We start from the raw sequence: 18,314 nt of genomic DNA, 5'->3' as shown, positions 1-18,314 counted from the left end.
GTATTCCGCTATCCTTTGTAAACATCTCCTTTCTCTTCCCCCTTTTCCCCTCTCTCTCCCTCCCTCTCCTCATTTCTTATCACATCCACTCCCCTCCTTCTGGAATGTTAAATATATATAAGATGGCGCAAAACTTCATTTTGTTATCTGATGATGATGTTACAAATTGAAACCCGGCCATAAATAAATTTAAATCAAGTGGAAAAGTGCTACGATCAGTTATTCAAACTAATAAAGATGCCCTAGAACACAGTTTAAAGAATGTTCCTCAACAAGGATATAAAAATAAATGAAGCAGATCATAAGTTTATGAAGATGAATCTTGAGGTGGAACTAAAGGAATGAAATACATAAGTAAGAATTTGGCATTGATTTCACAATGAAATCATAACTAATACAAAAAACCAAGAAGCTACATTAAATAAACCTATAGTTTTAGATTCAAACATTGTTCTCAACAATTTATAAAAGCAAAAGATTGCTATAGGTTTTTAGTCCATTGCATTCCAAATGTCGTTAATAATTTGACAATTGCAGGATATTTCACATGAAGATGAAAGTTAAGGATTTCGTAAATTGATCAATTAAAAAACAGCAAATCTGAAACATACTGGTGCCTGTAACTCTCACCAGTCTTCCCATTGCCATTAAAATTTGGTTTCAAAGTGCATCTGTTTATATGCATGCAAACAGGATAAAATAACTCAAGTACAGTACTACACTCTGTACCTAACTTTCACATGTTTCATATTTTACTAGGGATAAGAATTTAAGGAGGAATAGAAGTAAGCTGGTTGAGAACCATACGTGAGTCACTCACTCACTTTAGCTTAAATAAAAACCACTAAGACTATGACACTCACTCACAGGACTTATAATTGAGGAATTTGGATGAATTGTACATTCAGAAGGATAATGAAAAAGTTAAAAAATGGTCATCATAAAAAATTAAGAGTTTCCAGCATGATAAAGCAACACATGTTGCTAGCTTTATCTTTCCATCATATTAACATAAAGAAATTTTACCCAAGATCATTGAAGTTGTAAAAAAATAATGTAAGGTAACTCACAAAGGTAATGTAATTTTTTTAAAATTTATGTGCACCTATCTTAAAATAAACATTCATATATTCAAAGTTAGCGCTCAGCACTGTTCTTCAGCATGTTCATGATGTTCAAAATGTTTTCCTGGGCCAAACGGTTCAAAGTAATTAGAAATAATTATTTTGCACATGAAATCAATATCTAATCAAATCACCTAGCTTTAAAATTAATGTGACAATGCTCACCATCATGGTGTATATATAAGTAAACTGGATTATAAAAAAGTTACCACCTTGAAAGCAAAAATTTTCCAGAGGACAAGAGTTGGCATTGATTGGACAACCCTGTTTTGTAATACCCCAAAAGGAATCAATAAATACTCAAAATAAAAAAGAAAACCCCTTTGTCTTGCATCAGGTGAAATAATTCAGAAATACAACTTAAGCAGAGCAGATATCCAACACTTTTAATAATCCCTGTTATTCCAAAAATTGGAATATCCAATTTTAAGGCATTTAAACAATCATGCAATTATAATTGGACAGCATTATGAAAACTGATTGGTAGGATTGCACATAGGCCATTACATTATTCCTTTGAAAATTCCACATTTGCTCTCAGTGGATAATACATAAATGCAATTGTGTGGTTGAGTCAGAGGCTGGTTTGGCGCTTTTCTATCACAATCCTGATGAATTTCTTCACCTATATATAACTCTGGATGAAACATGGATACATTACTACACTCCAGAGATAAAGGAACAGCCGAACCGGTGGGTTTCTAAAGCCAATCCAGCTCCTACGAGGGCAAAAATGGTGAAATCAACTGACAAGATGATGGCCACAGTTTTTTTGGGATGCATATGAAAGGGGTATATTCATCACTTGAAAAAATGACAAATGAGAAACAGAGAGTGTTATGCATTGTTATTTCATTGGTTGAGAGGAAAAATCAAGAAAAATGCCCTCATTTATCAAATAAAAAATTCTCCTCCATCAAGACAATACAGGGTTGCACATCTATGCAGTTTTGAGCAAGAAAATTATGGAATTAAAGTTTGAATTATTACATCAGTCACTGTATTCACCAGCTTTGCCCCCCGTGACTCTTTTTTTTTCCAAACATGAGCAAATGGCTCAGCAGAAAACGATTCATACCGAATGAGGAGGTCATTGCCAACACAGATGCCTATTTGACCTTCCAAAATCCTACTCTTTGGACAGCTTAAAAAAGTTGGCGAGACACTGGGTAAAGTGCACCAAGCTAAAAAGGAAATAATATAGAAAAATTAAAAAATAACCCAAATAATGGTTTTCAATTTTTCCAAGGATTTATTGATTGAGCCATGTATATTTAGTTAATTCATATTCTGCTACATGATATAAAGCAAAACCCCTTTAAAAAAGAAAGTTATGTTGCCGCACCCTGTATTACTTCCTTAATGAACTTTACATTTCTTCTACAGTGTGTAATGTAAATGCATGAGATACTTAATGATCTTAATTGAAATTACTCAATTTATTTTGTTTCATGTTTAAACCCTAGGTATTTCCAGTATTTATTTATCATCACCCTTTCTTCCACAGGATTATCACAAACTTTTTCTCAGCTCCTTTGTGAGCATTTTTCAATAGAGCATTAACACTCAGGCATGAGTGTTTTCTAGCAATTTAATTTTCCTGGACATAGTTAGCCCTGTTTGCTACACACATATTTTCCATATGTTATGAACAAGGAGAGGGTAATAAACAAGTATTGTTTATGTTCCAAAGGGCTCATTTCAAGGAGGAGTCCCTCTGAGGGTTATGTGTTAGTAAAACCTTTTGCATGGTGTTCAAATTGGTGTCTCCATCAACTGTCAGCAGTAAAAATAGCCTGCTCAAATAAAATCCTGAACATCTTATGAGGATAAGCCTCTTTTACTCAAACAATAACGCAAAATTACCAATTTTCATTGTTATACTTTTTTATCATGCACTCTACATTACATTATATAAACACACATTTATACACAGATATTTAAAGTAGTTGGAGACATGAATTCCAATACTAAAAGGAATCAATTGGCACCTATTCCTTCCATCATTCATGGCCTGGGAGGGTTGCAACAAGGCATGAGTAGATCAGAGGCTTTCATTTGACTGAATATTAATGGCAGTGAAATTCAAGGGAGAACTTAAGTCAGATAAGAAATAAGTTAAGTATTAGTCTCCTTAGTTTTTGGAATGTGCAATTAGCACATAAAAACAATTTACCTCGATCACTAGTCATAACAATAAGATTAAAATCAACACATTTCAAGGATTCATAAGCTAAACTCTGAAGAAGACATTAGACACAGATAATAAATGTATTGCCTACCACAAGGTTCACTCTCATCCTGCAATAAGGGTTTCTTGTGTAATGCCTTTTCCATCCCCCTCATTCCCTCTCTCCCCAGTAGCTGGTTCCAATGCAGCACCCTCACATCCTACCCTCTGTTCCATGGAGCCCTTTCTTCTAATGCAATAGAAGCAGTAGGCAATCCAAATGAAATCTGATGAATTCATTATACTGTACCTTTGTCATCCTTTCTCCCACTATAGTTTTTGTCACCACTTGCAGCGCGGCCTGTTTTATGCAATTTTCCTTTCATTTTCACTGCATTCACAATATGAAAAATGACTTTGACCTTCATTGTAATAATTTGTCATCAAGTGCCAAATTTTAGGTTTTGTAGTTTTCCATAATTACCAAACAATTGCAAATGGCAATTAAAAATAAAATGAATGTTTATAAATTTGTACAAGAGTTGAAAACAAACTGTTATTTAATGATTCTATCATTTTCAATTTTTCATTGACTTCAATGTGAATTAGGACTTCCATTTCATACACGATTACAAAATATTGATAAAAGCATTACCTCTTCCAAAATGTTAATCAATTATCTGGCCAAATTCCGGAGAAATAATAAAATACATAAGAATGAACTAGGTGTATTTATAAAAGAAATGATGATGCAGAAAAGGTAGTACAACAGTGATTTTTGTGCTGCATGAAATTAGAAATTTGATTGATTGTAACATCAGATGAATTTGCTATTTCTCCCCTCTCTTGAATTGCGATGATGGAGATGAGATGAATGCAGTCGAAGAGAACCACCTTCAGACCTGGGCTTTTAGATGAATACCTTAGCTGATAATTTCATATGCATGCATACATGTATATATGAAATTACCAGATATTTCATATCAACTTAAGTGTGCAATTGCAGTTGATATTTTATACAAAAACATTATGACTAAAAATACAAAGTAATATTTAATACCACAAGAGACACTTCAACATTTACTGTGCAAATTTCTAATAACAACTTGCAACATAGCTTAATTTTACTCTGTACAATCGTTAAATGAAGTTAAATGAAAGTAGTTGTTGAAGAAGCTAGTAAGACAATTTGTAAGATGAAGGGGATGCACTTTGCAGTACTGGGTTTTGATTGCCTTACTGTGTAAATGGAAAAGGTGCATGAATGGATTCATCAAGAGATTTTTTATCTCAAACTTTTTTAGAGACAAAATCATGAATTGAAAACCAATTATAGACCACTAGACTTACATTTCAGATCCTTCAGCTGGATTTTCTCCATCAACTTCAGCTTCCCCATCTTCTCTAGCCGGAGACCCACTATGTGATTTCTGCTTATCTGCCTACAAAAACAAATATGATTCTGTTTCTAAGAGAAGCACTAAATTTTTAATGACTGAAACATAATAGATATGTTAAAATTTTACTACAATTACACTAATGTCATTAGGCATGGACATTTTGGCATATCACAGAGCTAACCTTCAATGAAATTCATACAACTGAAAATGTAATTTGCACTTTTGATAAGCAAATTTGATCCTAGAAAAACCTGTTTGTGAGCCAACCTATAATGCATATTGTCAACTTGAATAATGCATTTCGGTTAAATGGAAAATTTTCAAAACGTTCTACCACTAGCCAATTAATAAACACCACTCAAGTGAATTAGAAGATTGTTATGACAGATGCATATAATTTGGAATACCTTGGAAGGACAGTCATTCAATGCTCTGAGTACAACAGGCAGATGACTACAATACCAAATACCAGCACCAAGTATGCATCTTAGCGGCATATCTATTATTATGGTGGAAAGCCAGTCTCTTTTTTCATTTAGTGTAAATTGGTATCAGATGCTATTGCTGAGTAAATTCCAAGACTTTTTTTCCTTAAATGAAAAAACATCACCAATATTTATAGTGATGCCATTGAGGACCTAAGGTCTGACAGGAGAGGAAGACTAAGAAAAAGAAGGCACTTAAATTATTAAAATTTGAAGTTATAATCTTACTATAATATAGACAATTTTTATTTCTACTTGGCAGAAATTTGATTTTTCAGAAAATTTAAGCTGGAACTAACTCATTGCTCAATGCATTTGGATCTCTATTACCCTGTTAGACATATGGCAATGGCGATTCTCACAGAGAGAAAATGTACACTCTTTAAAACACCATCATTTAGCAAATAATTAATTTTTTTTAATTCCCAAAATTCTATTACTTCCATGAAAACATGAACACATCTGGTTTTCACTACAAAAGAGGGCAAACACCTAAGCCTAAGTGACATACTCCTACCCATGCAAACCCTCCCCCCCAATTTCCTCAGTAATTTTACAAGTTCCCCACGTAAATTGGAAGCTTTTTACATTGAGGAAGTAAAACTAAAGACCCAGGGAATTATTTTTAGCACAGCATAATAAGCAGAAATGACCATTAGCATCAAAAACAAGTGCAAGGTTAAAGTGAAATGGACAAGGTTTGTTTTTCGTGCTTACCACTTCTTCTGCTTCCTTTTCTATTGCAGTTAATGACTCAGCATCAGCAAGGTTGTCAACTGCGATAGCCAAGAAGACATTCAGCAAGATATCTATTAGGTTGATAGTTAATGAAAATATTGGTAAAATATTTCATTCTTTCATTTGCAAAATTCACAGAGCAATTTAGCACATTTTATAATATGAAGGTTCCATACTGCTTCTGGGAATTACTACCGCATAGGTTGGCTTGTTAGGGAACAGTTTTGGCCAAGTCCTGGAGGTTTCTTCAGGTCGAAGTAATCTTCATTACATTATGGCCGCTATATTTAGGAGACGCTGGCGGACCCTGAGCACTCTGATGAGTTGTCCCTTGGTGGTAAGATGGAATTACTCTTTTCCACCAGTCCAGGTGTAGCCATCCTCATGGTTGAAATTATTTGGATAAAAAGCCAACCTATGTGATCGTAATTCCCTGAAGCAGCATGGAACCTTCATCAGAGAATCACTTGGGAAGCCTAAAGATTAATTTTATAACATAATTTATATAAATGATGGTTCAACTGGAACACTAAATTTTACCTAACATTCAAATTATTTCATATGAAAACATTAAAAGTAGTTATGCAGTAATAATATCTTCATTAACAGGTTCAGGATTTACCACCTTTACCCATATTTCAGTACAATAAAAAAGTAAAAATATAAAATGAATGTAGAAAGTCATAAATAGATCAGTTAACAGGTAAAAATATTTTTTAATTCAGACAATGTTAACAATACCATCAATATCTGGTGTTCAGCAGTATGACATTGCATTCAACTAAATAATTACATATATTAGGGAAATGTAATAATTACATGCACCTAACACTTTGGATGATCCCACTTTCCATAATGCAATGCATAAAACAAACAGAAATGAAATTACACTATTGATGGAGAGTGATTGCAGCTTGGTTCTGTTTAGTGTTAGCGTGAATTTCTCCATGGTTTTATTCTTTAGCTAATATGGAATTAATGTGCTTAGTCCTAGTCTCCATTTCTAAATACGCAAAAAACCTTCCGTAGAGGTTGTGGGAATTTCGCTTCCTAGAAAGGCATTCTGGTTAAGAGGTTGTGGTTGGTCACTGTCGTGGAATTCCTTCTCCCACAAACCATCACAGCAATTTACAGTTTTTGTTTTGGACAAGTAATGCTAATTTATTACAACCATAGGATATTTTCTTCAAATTTGTTATCTTACGAGGCTGTAGAGATTAAGTTTCCTAGATTTTAATGTTCAAGTTGTCACAGATAGTTATTAATTATGTTTGCACCAGTAAAAGAGCTGTAATTAGCTGAAATGTGACTAAGATACAGTGAAAATCTAAAAACTTGTACATTTAAAATCTAGATTCCTATACAATTTTGTAGAAGTAAAAAGGATACAATTACCACAGATGAAAAGTATAATAAAATACACGCATGCTAGCACTCCAATGGATGAGACACCTCCATAAGCCTGGATACCATCATACATGACAGCATTCCAATCTTCTCCTGTAAGAATCTGAAAAAGATAAATGCTTATTAAGATACCAGGGATAAGCAATATAAAAAATGAAGTACAAAAATATTGCATTAATACACAGGCAATAATCAAAAGGAATAGAAATTACAATTAAGGCTCTACAGAATAATACCCACTACAATGAATATTAAATCAGAATATTAATAGGCAGAAGAAATGACTAATTTTGTTCTTAAGACCTTATATTTTAAGAATATGCTGTGATTTCTGAAATTCTTTTAACCTAATGATAATAGAAAAAAACAGCGGCAAGGGTTAATCTTTCATAAAACTTTGGAAAAATAACTTTTTGCAATTAGATATAATAATGTACATAGAGACAAATTCTAGCCATTTCATCCAAAGTTGAAATGACACTTCCTGGAAGAACCCCGGAAATTCTCAAGCTTAAGAATTACGCCCAAAAAGATGCCGTTATATAGACAACCGGGCCAAAACTGTCTTGGTAAGAGATTAAAACCTATAAACCAAAAGTCCAAATCCTGCATGAAGAAAGCTTTTAAGGGCACAACCCATGCAAAAACTAGAAGGGGTAAAAGACAAATCAAAGGAGCCATTCCTTTGCTGGTACAGGAGTTAGAATTTATCGGGGGCAAATGATGGCAGCTCACATACGACAAGGAAACTTAAATGCTAATGAACAAGAAACTGCTTCGGACATGCTGTTATAAGAAAATGTGAACAGAAAGAAGTAAGGTACTTCTCACACATTTATTGCAAAAAAATAGCTATAGCAAGGATGCACCTCAAATTCAAGGCTCAGCTATTGAAGAACAGAAAACTTGAAGAGGTCTCCATTCACATAAGCAGGGGTTTCAGCCTTTTATAGCAAACCAAATTTAATTGGAGATTCAATGCACTAAATTTTTAAGATGTTAAGACTGTATTGATGGACTTCAATTTCTATCTGATCCAATGTAAACGTACAGATAACATTCTGCAACAGCAAACTTTCCAGCATCACAAATGAACATTTTTATCTTTCATTGTATACAATGGAGTGTGTTGAAAATCAGGAACATTTCCAAATGACATGCAAATATTTGAAAATATCAAAATTATGGTATATTAGTAACACCGCCAACTATTCCTTGCACTCATGAATACAACTAAAATCATCATTGGATAGTGCTATCAGGAGTTTATAATGTTGATATCTCTATAGTTTTAGCCATATTAAGTTTCAGATTAAGTTCAACATTATGAGTCATATGACCATCAGGATTCTGTGTTTCACTGATTGCAAATGGTTAAACAGACATTAGAATACCCCAAATTGACCATACAAGCATCCTCAATCTTTTACAATAGTAGAAAAAAATGCACCGATCAACAATTTTTAGGGACATAAAAAATGGTGCATGCATTTCAATGATTAGCACTGTTTCCTTATAAAGGAACATACAAAGCTTAAGATTCAATTCAATTCATGAATCAGTTAACTAATTTGTTTCAAAGTTCAAAATTCAAACTGTTGAATTCGAGTATCACCCACATCCATTAGCATATTGTTCATTTACATTTCCATCTATCTTTGCCTGAAATTATTTAGGCATTACATATTCACTTATTTATTTAAATACCACTTGTTTATACATATTTCATAGTCAATTGCGAAGAGAAGGTAAGTAAATGCAATCATTTCCCAATTTTTTTTTCATATTGCCATCATAACACATTATTCAATGCACTTTCAAGTTCAAGTAATTGCCATTTTAGGTAAGCAGTCATAATTACAATCATTTTGGTCACAAAGCCTCCTTCCTTTTCAAGCGTATATTTCACATTTCATAAGGAGTGGTGAAAATCATCTGTATATATCACAATTCCAAAACTTAAGACTTCGCCGAGTAAATACTGTAAATTAATAACCATCTACAGGCAAAAAGTTATGCTATGAAATTTCCAATGGTGATACATTCACAACAATATAATTTCAGTACATTTATGATAATTTGGAATATGTTATTCTGAAGGGGGGACTGCTACCACCATGCTTATTTCCCAAGTGATTCGCGTGGCTATCAAGAAACAAACATAATTAGCCAGTTCTGACCTTAACTTTATAATACCTTATTGACTTGAATATAAGGTGACTTACAGTGTTTTAAAATAAAAATCTGCATGCACAACATTGAATAAAATGAAAATTACAAACACTAAAATATTTAAAAAAGTTAAACTTCACTATTTGCACTAAGTTATTTAAATCACTACTAAACTTACTGAATTACTATTACTAATCCATTCATTACAATAAAAATTATTAGCAAAAACCCAACAAAGTATGAAAAATACATTGATGAACTGATTGCTACAGGTGTGACTGCAACTACAAAAAAATGATTCATGCCTGGCTCTGCTTCAACCTAAGATGCATATATTTTCAGCCATTTCATCACAACGTTTTCAAGTCTATATTCATAATTTTAACATTATTATATGTATGTTACAATATGTTAACACGTTTACCATGTAATATATAAAAATACCATAAACACAGTCATCAACCTGAAGGTCAGTTTGATATATGATGGTAAATTTCACCCTATTATAAGCACAACAAAGTGTGAAATTCTCACATCAAGGTAGGAGGGCCAGATACTTTCCCTCTGCCGTGCATGGTTCCCTAGAAAGTTCTGGTAACTGAAAAATCACACAGCCCATGTGAAGCTGAAGGTGCCCAAAGGTGTGCCTGGGAATCAAAACCTCCTCCCAGTTGCCTAACACAGTAATCCTGGACTACCAATGTGCCTTGTTTTTTCATTAATATTGGATCTAAGAAGAAGATATTACACAAAATTCAGTCACTCTTTCAGGTCCAATAATAATGTGCTCTTTAAACATATCACCCAAAAAGTAAATAAAAAATGGTTTTTTCTTGAACACCAATGAATTATTTGTTCAGCTTTATTTAATACAGTCATGAAACCAAAGTGATACAGTAATTGCCAACGACCTTGATTTTACAAATACACTTCATGTTGAAGTTAGGTTAGGCTAACCCTGCACTTTATTAAACTAGGGCACATACAGCATCTTAATATACCACTTTCTATCACATACTGTTAAAATATACCCATATTCAATAGAATTACATGAGGAATGAAACAAGGTAGATTATTCCAAAGAAACTGCGGGAGATACCGCAACAGTAACTTTTAACGGAGTCATCCGCTAATGTGCATGGTAGATTATATTCACTGGTGGTAGAGAAAAACCTATCAGAGAAGTGTGGTTCACTTCTTTCGCTGTAATAAGAGAATGGATCAGTTGAACCATCAAACAGATATTTGAAAAAAAGAGTAAATGAACAGGGGAGGAGAGGTCGACTATGAAACTTTTAGCCATTAGATTCTATCAAGGAAACTCTCTATACAAGGAATATTGAAGTCCCAGGAACAGAAGAGCATGTATGAAACCAATGTATGTAAGGAGCAGAGGCCAAAGACAAATGCAAATAAAGGGCAGCAGAGAAGAAATTAATAACAGGGTATGTTTCAATAAATAGCTTAAAATGTAACTGTTTTGACTTTATCCAAAAAGAGTTGTTGTTGCGTGAAAAGTATGAATGTTTTATAATATTACAGTTCTTATCTTACAATATGCAGATAAAGTGTAAGAACACTTAACTCATAACCATAACTATATTTTGTAGAAAGGGAGGTGGAAGAACAAATAAAAGCAACAGCCTATAAACACAATACAAGCCAATTAATGTTTTCTAAACAATATTAAATTTGTATGTAACTAGAAAACATAGAATTTCAAAGGTGTATTTAAACCATTGGGAATATTTGCCTTGTTAAGCTGATGAGGGCTATAACCACATCTGCATTCATTTTAGTTAATATAGGTAATAAGCATAAAAATGGAAAAACATTCAACAGCTGATACAGTATAAAATTATTTTTTTAAAGTTTTTTTGAATCCTTACTACTTAATTCCATTTTATTCTTTTGTTGAAAAAATTAAGGATTTCCCAAGTAAAATTTAACTTTAATTGTTGCCTCAATATCTAATGCCTCAGTTTTTAGTACACTAAAAAACAATTACCATCTTAATCATCTTTTCATCAAATTTAGATTCAATACTAAAAATGGGTGCAGAATTTCCTATAGACCAAGACATAGGATTTTACCAGTGGGATGAAAGTTTTCAGGTGATGATGTGGCAAAAAATATTAATTTTTTCAATACATTATGTTACTTTTCTGATTTTTACAATTTGCATTAATATGGTAATTACATGAGAAATTCACATAAGCAGCTTAAACATAGCCTGCCAAAATGGGATGAAAAGAGGTACACTGAGCACAATGGAATACTATAAAGTTTTTAAAATTATAGGATAATGATTATCATGAGGAAAATAGTCCTTATTCGGAAGTGGTCAAATTTCTGTATTTATTAGCCATCCATGCTACCAAATAAGAATTATAAACTTTTAATTAAATGCTTTTGACACATCAGGAGCATAATCAACCACTACTAAACTATAAATCCATAGAATAACTGTATAACTGATTTTCAGTCTTATCCTGCATTCATTGAAAGTACGATTGATGTCAATTACATTTTATCATTACATTAGACATTCAAATAAATACCAAAGATATTTACTGACCCTAAGCTTATTTGAAAAAAACCCTTTTTTCCTTTATTAATGGTTTAAGGTAGAAAAATTACTTATCTAACAAAAGTGCATAGAAAATTGTGGACAACTTGAGCTAGTTGGCTTAAGTTTTTGCACATTGTTATTTTTAGGCCTTTCTACAGTGAAATTGTTTTAATCCCACTTATTTTGCAAAGCCATTTAATTCACAACTAAGAGCAGTCCTAATGTAAAATCAATAAGACTTTGAATGCTTTTTAATACGTAAAAATTGGAATATGTATCAATTGAAACCATCAGAATATTACATGATTCATAGCTGAGTGCAGTCCCCACCTAAAAGCATGGAACTTTGCATGCTTTTTCATATGTACACATCGAATTATGCACACAATGTAAATTGATACCATAGTGTAGTTATATGACTCATAAACCATACAAAAATCCATTAACACAGTAATCAACCCTAAGGTCAGTTTGGTAGGTGATGGTAGAGTTCACCCAGTACTAAGCCCGACTGTGTGGAGCATTCACACATCAGGGTAGGGGGGCCAGTTCCTTTCCCTGTGCTGGTTATGGTTCTCCAGGAAGATATGGTACCCAAAAAATCACAGCTTGGGTGGAGCTACAAGTGCCCAGAGAGGCTAGCTTGGGAATGGAACCCGGCCCTTCAGATCAGTAGTACAATGTTCAATTCCTGGGCTACTGCGACCTACTGACTCATAAACATATAACTTATTTAAAAATTTTCCTGGAGAGACTTCACATCATTCAAATTTTGCATAATGTAATCATCATTAGTATTTCCCTAGGATTGGTTTACTGCAGCTACTATATTCTACCCTATTTGAATGCATTTCTTGGGAGACTAATGTGGTGGTTTCTCGTTTCTTTCCACATCACAGCACTGCAGCCGATACTGTGAACCTCACTCTCGCCTGCAATGGTGGCTGCTGATGCCAGGCTGTCCCACTTAGCCTGCGCCACCAGTGCTTAATGGTAAAACTGCTGTCTTTTGCCATGGGTACATGGTAGCTTTTGTTTAGTACAAGTCTTTTTTTTATCGTTGCCTTGTTCCAAAATACCATCATTCCTTTAATGTGTGGTTGCCTCATTCCAAAAAAACCATTAACAAACTTTTTCCAAGCTGAAAAATTTTTGCCAATCACGGGAATGGAACCATCAAACTTTGGCTCCAGTAGCAGACATGCTACAACTGGTCTATCCCTGCCCTTTGGTGGGGTAGACCCGAGATAGCGCATCTGGTTGTCTATAAGTAACGGGGTTCATATTGTAATATAAAGTATTTATTATGAAGGTATCATATTACTGCTTTTCATTTTCTTGAAATGACACTCCACTGTCCCCAAAACATTTAGTTTATTTTTGCTACATTAATTAGCAGCATAAAATAAGGTTAGATATTATGCAAATAAATGTAGCATGTCATCCTAAGGTTGGTAGTCATATTATAAATTTTTCCCAACACTTAAGATACACAATTCCATCATGTGATCAGCTAAAAAAGGGCACCTCACTCTCGAGGAGAGGATAAGACAAGTCATAGCCAGGCCTGAGCTGATCAAGTAACTTGAGCATTTTATCCTCTCACTAACTATTTCCTTTGATCAGTGGATTAGGTAAACAAAAGAAGGCAGGCCTATACTGCTGAAGCCTAGCTCTTGGAGTGAGGTAAGATGTTGGGGGCAGAATTGGTAACCTCTTGAGGTAGGGGAGGTTGAGGGATGAATCACAGAAGATGAGTATTCAAAGAAAACTGTTAAAGATACCTAGTGCCTACTCTCCACTCAAAGCCCTCAAAAGATATCAACCAAAATGCTGCTAAGTGTATTCAACAGTTGCACGTGTTGTTACTATTTTGTACTGAGGACTCTATGCTGAAGTTATGGAGGGAGGGGAAAAAGGAGAATACACAAACCCAAACACATGATGACTGAACCAAAATGTGTCGCTTTTTGCCTAGCCTTGTATGCTAAATTGTTTTTTATGCTTGCTTGTATGCTAAATGCTTGTATGCTAAATGCTTTTTCATTTCTAGTTCACAACTGCCTTCGAATAATTGGCTTCTATCAGTGCAGTCTGGTACCAAAACAATGTTGTTATGCTCTGATGTTCAACCGATTTTGCAGAAGGTAGACAATAATACTTGAAAAAGACTGCATCATTTAGAAATGTGACATAAAAGTAAAACCTAAGGAAAATATTAAATATCAACTTTTATTTTCTTTTCAATTCATTAATGGAGAGTTGTAATTATCAAATGGCAGATTAATATCATCTTTTAGACAATATAGCAAGTAATGAATTTCTGAATCCATATTATTTATTCTATAAGAATACTTGAGAAATTATCTCAAGTTTCCAAAAAATCTTGGGTGTATGCCTTAATTCTGACACATCACCTATTCTGGACTAGACTAGGGCATATGTTGGCCTTGATTACAGACTGAAAATAAAATATAAAACAGAAATATCATCTCCCTTCCCACCATTGGCCAAATGCTAGTAACAAGCAGATGTATATACAGGCACGGATACATACATGGGCACACACATGCAGGCACAAGCATACACCCATGCATTTTTAAAAATGAATGTATACACACTCACAAAACACCAGGAATTTAAAAGAAACTTGAAATTCCATCCAATACTTCCAAATTTGACTGGCCAGGGAAAACCCCTTGTAGGTTTCAAAGAACTGCAGGAAATGCCATGACAGCTACTTTAGAGAAGTCATCCATTGATGTGCATAGAAATGCAAGAATTTCACAGCATAAAAATCATTCACCTTGACTTAGATCCTGGTCAAGATGAATGGTTTTTACACTTTGGAATTCTCACATTATTTGTAGGAGATTTGAGGCTCATGGGTAATTTGGGAAAAGTGTACCTGAACTTTTTGATTGGCTTAATTCAGCCTTTATCTACTAAAATATCATTTTAATCATCCACTACAATTCCACTGGATTCTTTTATTTGCAAACTATGCCTAAACATTCTCCACCCATTTCTACAGATCAAGGAACTAAAAATAGATCTTGCATCATAATTAACATAACTTAATGTTCAGTACAATACACCATTTCATGTTAAAAATAACAAGGAAATTGTGAAAAAGAAATGAATGAGTTTCATTGTATGATAAAATAGTATTAGAATGATAATTAATTCGCTAAGAAGTAGTAATAAAGGTTATATATGAAAAAGTGACAATAAGAAACTTATCAGAAATGAAACTGGCATAATAAATGGCATGATTTTTAAAAATTAATTACTAGCTGTGTACCTAGTCCCATTTCAGAGATAGTGGGAGTCATTTGGGAGATAGATGTGATGAATAACAGTTTCAACATTTTGCTGAGGAGTTTTTCAACAATGATAGTATGAAAGTTGCATCACAGGGCTGTCTACAATAGATTCCCACTTGAGATACAGAAGGCAATACTTTCATTTCAATACATGCAATGTGGAATATGAGGGCAATAACGATTACTTTGAATACCAAACATTGAAAAATGGGAAAGTTTATAATGAAAATATTGACCACTCATTAGTTGTACTTCCATCACCTGGGAGCTCCATATAGGAAGTATTTAATGGAGCACCCAAAGACCACAGTGAAAACTAAACTATGGTAGGCTAGTGGAAATCTTAGATCCATATCCAAATCTTAGGTCCATTAATGACATCATATGGTGGTGGAAAGGAATGCTGGCCCACCATGGTACTCTGCAATGAGGCATAGAGAAAGGGAGACGTCTGGATGTCCTTAACATCCAAGGACATGTGACTAATCTTTACATCCCTCTCCTATCCTACTTTGTAATTGTGATTTTTTTAAGTCTTTGGACATGGAGATTATTTATTGATGAGAAATAGTCGCCAAGGAATTTGATATGATTTCCATGACTGTTTAAGCTATACCTATAAGAATAAGTAGCAGAGAATTTGGATGATTATCTTGCACTGTAGAAAGGCACTTCAAGAGTTAGTTATGAACACTAATTTTGTAACTGCAAGATTATGGGGAGTTTGATACATACATATTGTTATACTTCACTTCTAAGTCCAGGGGTTTAATTTTGACACCAATATAGACTTATTCCTTTGGAGTTATGAATGCAGCCCGCGAATAATTTTAAATATTCTATTTGGAGGATTTTCAGCCTGTAAAGTGGACAGTGAAGTCAAGTAGCTCCACCCCAGATTATGTTGATACATATCACGTGGCTATGAATTAAGGCAAAGTAAACAGTTCTTATGGATTCAAAAGGTAAAATACCTTTAATGTTTATTAAGGCTCACATAGCCAAGAAAATTTTATTTATCATGTGATTCATGCGGTTCTTACCGCTGAGATTTTAGCCAATTTGGAGACCTGGATAAGAAACTGCAGTGACCCTTTGCATCTTTTGATTTGCAATGGATAGTTGAAGTCACTGTTATTTAATGTGCAAGGTCATGAATATACATGAAATTGGTTTATTATATTGATTAATTATTTGCTAGCAATAGTCCATTCATGGACAAGGTCTAGGTTATCTTGCATTTGCCTACAAATGGAGGCAATATTTTTATTGGAGTCATATATAAGTAAGTTTTCTGCGTAAATTTAATGAAAACATTAATAAACATCAAGAAGAGCATTCCACTGCCTCACACAATAATGAGGATCAAAATAAGTTGACATTTTATGAGTCAATGATTCAATAAAATTGCCCTCAAAATGAGTTTAACACTAAATTTCACAATCACAAATCATTTGACTGATTTTCAATTATCTTTGAACATTTATTTATTTAATTAACTGGTAGTTTTCCCATTTATATTTTCCTCTTAAATGATGAAAATGTTTGCTTATTTCTTTTCCTTCAACTTACACTAAATCATTTCACACCTTACATTAAGCTGAAAAGAACACTTTCAATGCACATTATACCCTCAAGTATTACTTCAAAGGAATTTATTTGAGAGAGAAAGAAATAGTTTAGTAACCACATAAATCATTAAAATATTTACTGAGGCACCTAATATTCACCATCCTATCAACTGCCAACTTCAGGACTATTTGGCTTACACGCAAACTGGCTTATAATCAGGAACATATTTACTGTATGAAATTAGGCAAACAAAACTTTTGCATTAAAAGACAATCAAATGGTTTAAAATTGACTATTATGCTACTGAATGTATCATAATTTAGTGTACAGATAATTTTTAATTATCATTAATTAAGGACTTCGTCATTAATGACTGATGAATTAAGATATTTAAAAATGGCCTAGCATCACTACACGTCAAATGGATTCATTATTTACATAAGATGGTTGAATTAATCTTATATATGTATGGTACTCATTCATTAATCATACATATACATGCATACAAATCTACAAGTGTATTTCCAAAAGCTTAACATAGAAAGGCACTCAGGCTAGCCAACCAGTTATTAAACATGCAGTACATACATACATTGAAATATTTACCTGAAATACTGTTAGTAAACTCTGCCAGAAGCTGTCAAAGTTGCTGCGTGGCTTGTCTGAGGTATTATCGAAGTTAAACTTGCCACCAAACACTTGCATCCCCAACAAAGCAAATATGACAATAAACAGAAAGAGAAGTAGCAACAAGGAAGCAATTGACTGGATGGAGTTGAGTAAAGATGCAACCAGGTTTGAAAGTGATCTCCAATATCTGAAATGGATCAATGACATTTTTTACTATAAGCTCATCCACCTGAATTCTGAAACCAATTATATACTTCTTCAAAAAATACACCGGCACCTAAAATACATAGCAGATCTGCATCTACCTGTTTTGTCTGGGAATTAAATGATACATGTTTGTTAAAAATATATTCATAAAATAAACATTTACACACTGTCCCTTATCTGCAGTTGTGAACCACACATTGTCACAAATACTTACTGCTTACTATCAGTGTCCATCTCTCAATGTAATCCCATCCACTTATAATTCAATCAGTCCAGGGGAAGAAATAATTGTATTAATGAAATGTTAGTCTGGATATTTTGACTCAATAATACTGTTAAATTACAATATAACTGGGCAATCATTGTCAAAGACAAAATTTAAGTACCATTGTAGGACACATGTGAACCTCTGGATGAGATTAAATCACATAACTACTCTAAATACTCCGCAATATTCCAGTTACAGCACTGTGACATAATTAAATGCAATTTTTTATGTACTAGAGGTGTA

General features: G+C 33.5%; 1 protein-coding gene across 12 annotated transcripts in view; it reads right to left on the bottom strand.

Moving 5' to 3' along the window:
- Ca-alpha1D (Ca[2+]-channel protein alpha[[1]] subunit D) overlaps positions 1–18,314 on the bottom strand; it is a 391,248-nt gene that overhangs the window by 151,231 nt on the left and 221,703 nt on the right. For all 12 annotated transcript variants that reach the window (XM_071582710.1, XM_071582711.1, XM_071582713.1 and 9 more), the window contains exons 14-17: positions 17,573–17,783; positions 7,307–7,427; positions 5,897–5,988; positions 4,645–4,736 (exon numbers count right to left, since the gene is read on the bottom strand). In XM_071582710.1, the coding sequence (XP_071438811.1) occupies positions 4,645–4,736; positions 5,897–5,988; positions 7,307–7,427; positions 17,573–17,783 (516 nt within the window). The remainder of the gene's footprint in view (positions 1–4,644; positions 4,737–5,896; positions 5,989–7,306; positions 7,428–17,572; positions 17,784–18,314) is intronic.

The sequence above is a fragment of the Hetaerina americana genome, unplaced genomic scaffold (genome assembly GCF_022747635.1).
Source record: "Hetaerina americana unplaced genomic scaffold, ioHetAmer1.1.p SCAF_12, whole genome shotgun sequence".
In the NCBI taxonomy this organism is placed as follows: domain Eukaryota; kingdom Metazoa; phylum Arthropoda; class Insecta; order Odonata; family Calopterygidae; genus Hetaerina; species Hetaerina americana.
Note: the sequence above shows the minus strand (reverse complement) of the source record. Positions and strands in the feature narration are given on the sequence as shown.